This window comes from Salvelinus namaycush, chromosome 7, assembly GCF_016432855.1.
Source record: "Salvelinus namaycush isolate Seneca chromosome 7, SaNama_1.0, whole genome shotgun sequence".
NCBI lineage: Eukaryota > Metazoa > Chordata > Actinopteri > Salmoniformes > Salmonidae > Salvelinus > Salvelinus namaycush.
This window is the reverse complement of record NC_052313.1, coordinates 37,306,988-37,309,698: the sequence shown is the minus strand read 5'-3', so window position 1 is coordinate 37,309,698 and position 2,711 is coordinate 37,306,988. Positions and strand designations below refer to the sequence as shown.

Below are 2,711 nucleotides of genomic sequence, written 5' to 3'. Positions count from 1 at the left end.
TGTTTTGACTACCAAAGTAATTGATAGGCAAACATCAGAGGCTAATGACAAATGGAATAATAACTGTGTTATTGACTAATAATCATATGTATGAAAGTCCAACAACTTCAGAGCAGCTAGAGTATTGACCCATTGAAAGGAGAAAGACATGATGATGACTATTGACATCTTTTTTTTGGCAGTCAGCTGGACTTAGCCAATTTTGGCACATTTTGTACCAATGCAAAGCTGGATGTCCATTATCGTTAGTTAGCCTACATCTTTTTCCAGGTTCTAATTTAAGCACTGGACAGCATATACAGTGTCTTGTTTGCAGGCTAATGCTTGGGTAAAAGAGTGAGTAGCCTAATTAATGGTATACATTGATAGCATAATCATTACAAAGAGGGATAAGTCATTGGTTGAGAAATACACAAACAAAGTCATACATATAGAAACGCTTTTATTTCCATTATTGTTTGTTGTAACAATTATTTGATGAATCCAAACTATTGCTCTTGGTATATGATTGGGTTGGGCAATACACATTCATTTGCTCTTTCTATCAAGAAGTTCGCATAGAAGAATGAAACAGTATAATTGTATGTCATACAAAAAAGATAATTCTACCCGTAAAGGTAGTAACACATAAATAAATACATAAATCATTTACAAGTGCATTCATTGTCCATGGGTTTCATGTTTTCTGGAATATGACATTGAGCTAAGCGTTCAGCATCCTCTCCTTATGAGTCTCATACGACATAAAGTTGTCCATGGGAATATCAAAGCATTGTGATGAGCTTGCATAAAACGGATGAAGACATTGTACTCCCGCCAGACCTTGAGTTGCATATTGTATCGAAAGGGCATAGCTCTTGTCGAACTCCGCCATTGACTTGTGCTTGTAGGAAAAGTTCCCATTCACGCTCAATGGTGGACTTAGTGGTCCCTCGAACCGGGGGCTGGTGCTGGTACAGTCTGTGAATGTAGTTTCAAAGAATGGCTCAAGCGCATTGTCGACAGTGTGGGGCTTGGCGTGGTGAATGTGGGAGCTGTCCATGGTACCATACGGCGGGCTAGGGTAAGGATAGGAGGGGTACAAAGAGAAGGATGCAGTCGATGTTTGGTGCACCTGAGACAGGATGTCCTGGGCCTGCTCTGGTAAAAACGTCCTGGGGTTGAGCTGCAGACATCCTGCCACTAGATTGGTGGTGGGCTGGGACAGTCCTTGGCATAGAGCCTGCACAAACAACATCAACTCTGGACTTTCATCCGATTGCAAGATCTCAGAGAGAGCCCATATGTAATTTTTTGCCAACCTCAATGTTTCTATTTTGGAAAGTTTCTGAGTATTAGAGTAGCAAGGTACAACTTTACGCAAACTCTCAAGCGCGTCATTGAGCCCGTGCATACGGTTTCTCTCTCGCTCATTGGCCTTAATGCGCCGGACCTTAAACCTCTGTTGTCGGGCTTTTGTCATTTTCTTCCTCTTGGTACCATGCCTCTTAGGACTCTCCTCAAGGCTCTCTTCTTCCCCCGACCCTCCTTCTTCCCCCTGCTCCTCATCGTCATTATTCTCTTCCATTCTGTTGAATCCATCATCATCGTCATTACTCATGGTATTGTGCGCACCGTTTACTGTTTCCATGTTCTGAGTGGCGCGGCATTCCTCGGTCCATTTGGAAACATCCTGCTGTGACACTGGCATGGCGTTGTCCTCTGTGTTAGACGGTCTGTCAGGGCAGAGAAGGAGAAAGTTACTTACATAGTTCAAAACTGCTGATACAAAACACCTGCGGCAAATGTGTGTAACTCTATGTAATCCTAACGCCCATGTATGATTATGTAACTGCATGATCTGAGCTTAGACAGATTCAACTATTAATGCCTGCCAAATAGCCATGCAAGCAATGAATCATGTTATGAGGCATGGTAGGCTGAATGAGGCACTGATACATTCATCATTATCATCCTTATGCATCATCCCTGCGCATAATAAAGTGCCTTTGCTATTGTTTTCATAAATAGGCCTATATAACACAACAAGTTGACCCTTATGTTGAATAGCTCTATAAATCCACTTCTCAGTACGATGTACTAGTAAGTGTAAAAATATAGGCTATAAAACTCCACAGTTTGCCACACAAAAAAACACTAGCAGAGTAATGTTTATACCCAACACAAATAGCAGTCTACATGTAATAAAAAGCTGACAGGAGACATTCTTAAAACTGAAACTATAAATAATTACCTTTTAATGCAGTTTATGTTGTTAAAAGAGTTCCATATCCTTTGATAAGTCCTGATTCAATCTGTCTGCAAACCTCGGATGCTGCAGTTTTATAGTATTGATGCTGAGGCTGACTGATGGTGTAGTGCACCTATGGATGCCTGACAATGGTGTGATCAATGACCTCCCCTTTCTCCGACACGTGCCATATGGCGAGCCAAGACTCCGGCAAAAGGCCTCAAGCCTCATGTGACGTTTCCAATTTAGATTCACCGGACCTCTGGGTGCCTTCCCAATCGAGGCTGAAAATAAAACTACCATCTGTCACCAGTCAGAGACTGCAAGGACCTGTTTGCACCCGCAGGATAAATTAACCCCAATTAGCAGGCATGTGCCATGAAAGAAGCATCCTCACATTCACCCTAACCTATTTCACTCAGCAGCATAGACCTGAATTTTGTTTCCATTAAAGGCCTAGAGTTATGACAGAGAGATAGAT

General features: G+C 42.1%; 1 protein-coding gene across 1 annotated transcript; it reads right to left on the bottom strand.

Moving 5' to 3' along the window:
* Positions 1-703: 703 nt before the first annotated feature.
* On the bottom strand, positions 704-1,737 carry LOC120050439 (neurogenic differentiation factor 1-like). Its single transcript, XM_038997029.1, has one exon. The coding sequence runs from the start codon at positions 1,688-1,690 to the stop codon at positions 704-706; it is 987 nt and encodes a 328-aa protein (XP_038852957.1). The 5' UTR covers positions 1,691-1,737.
* Between the last annotated feature and the right edge of the window lie 974 nt (positions 1,738-2,711).

Coding starts and splice junctions, on each gene's coding strand:
- LOC120050439 (XM_038997029.1), bottom strand. CDS start 1,690: ATGCCAGTGTCACAGCAGGATGTTTCCAAATGGACCGAGGAATGCCGC.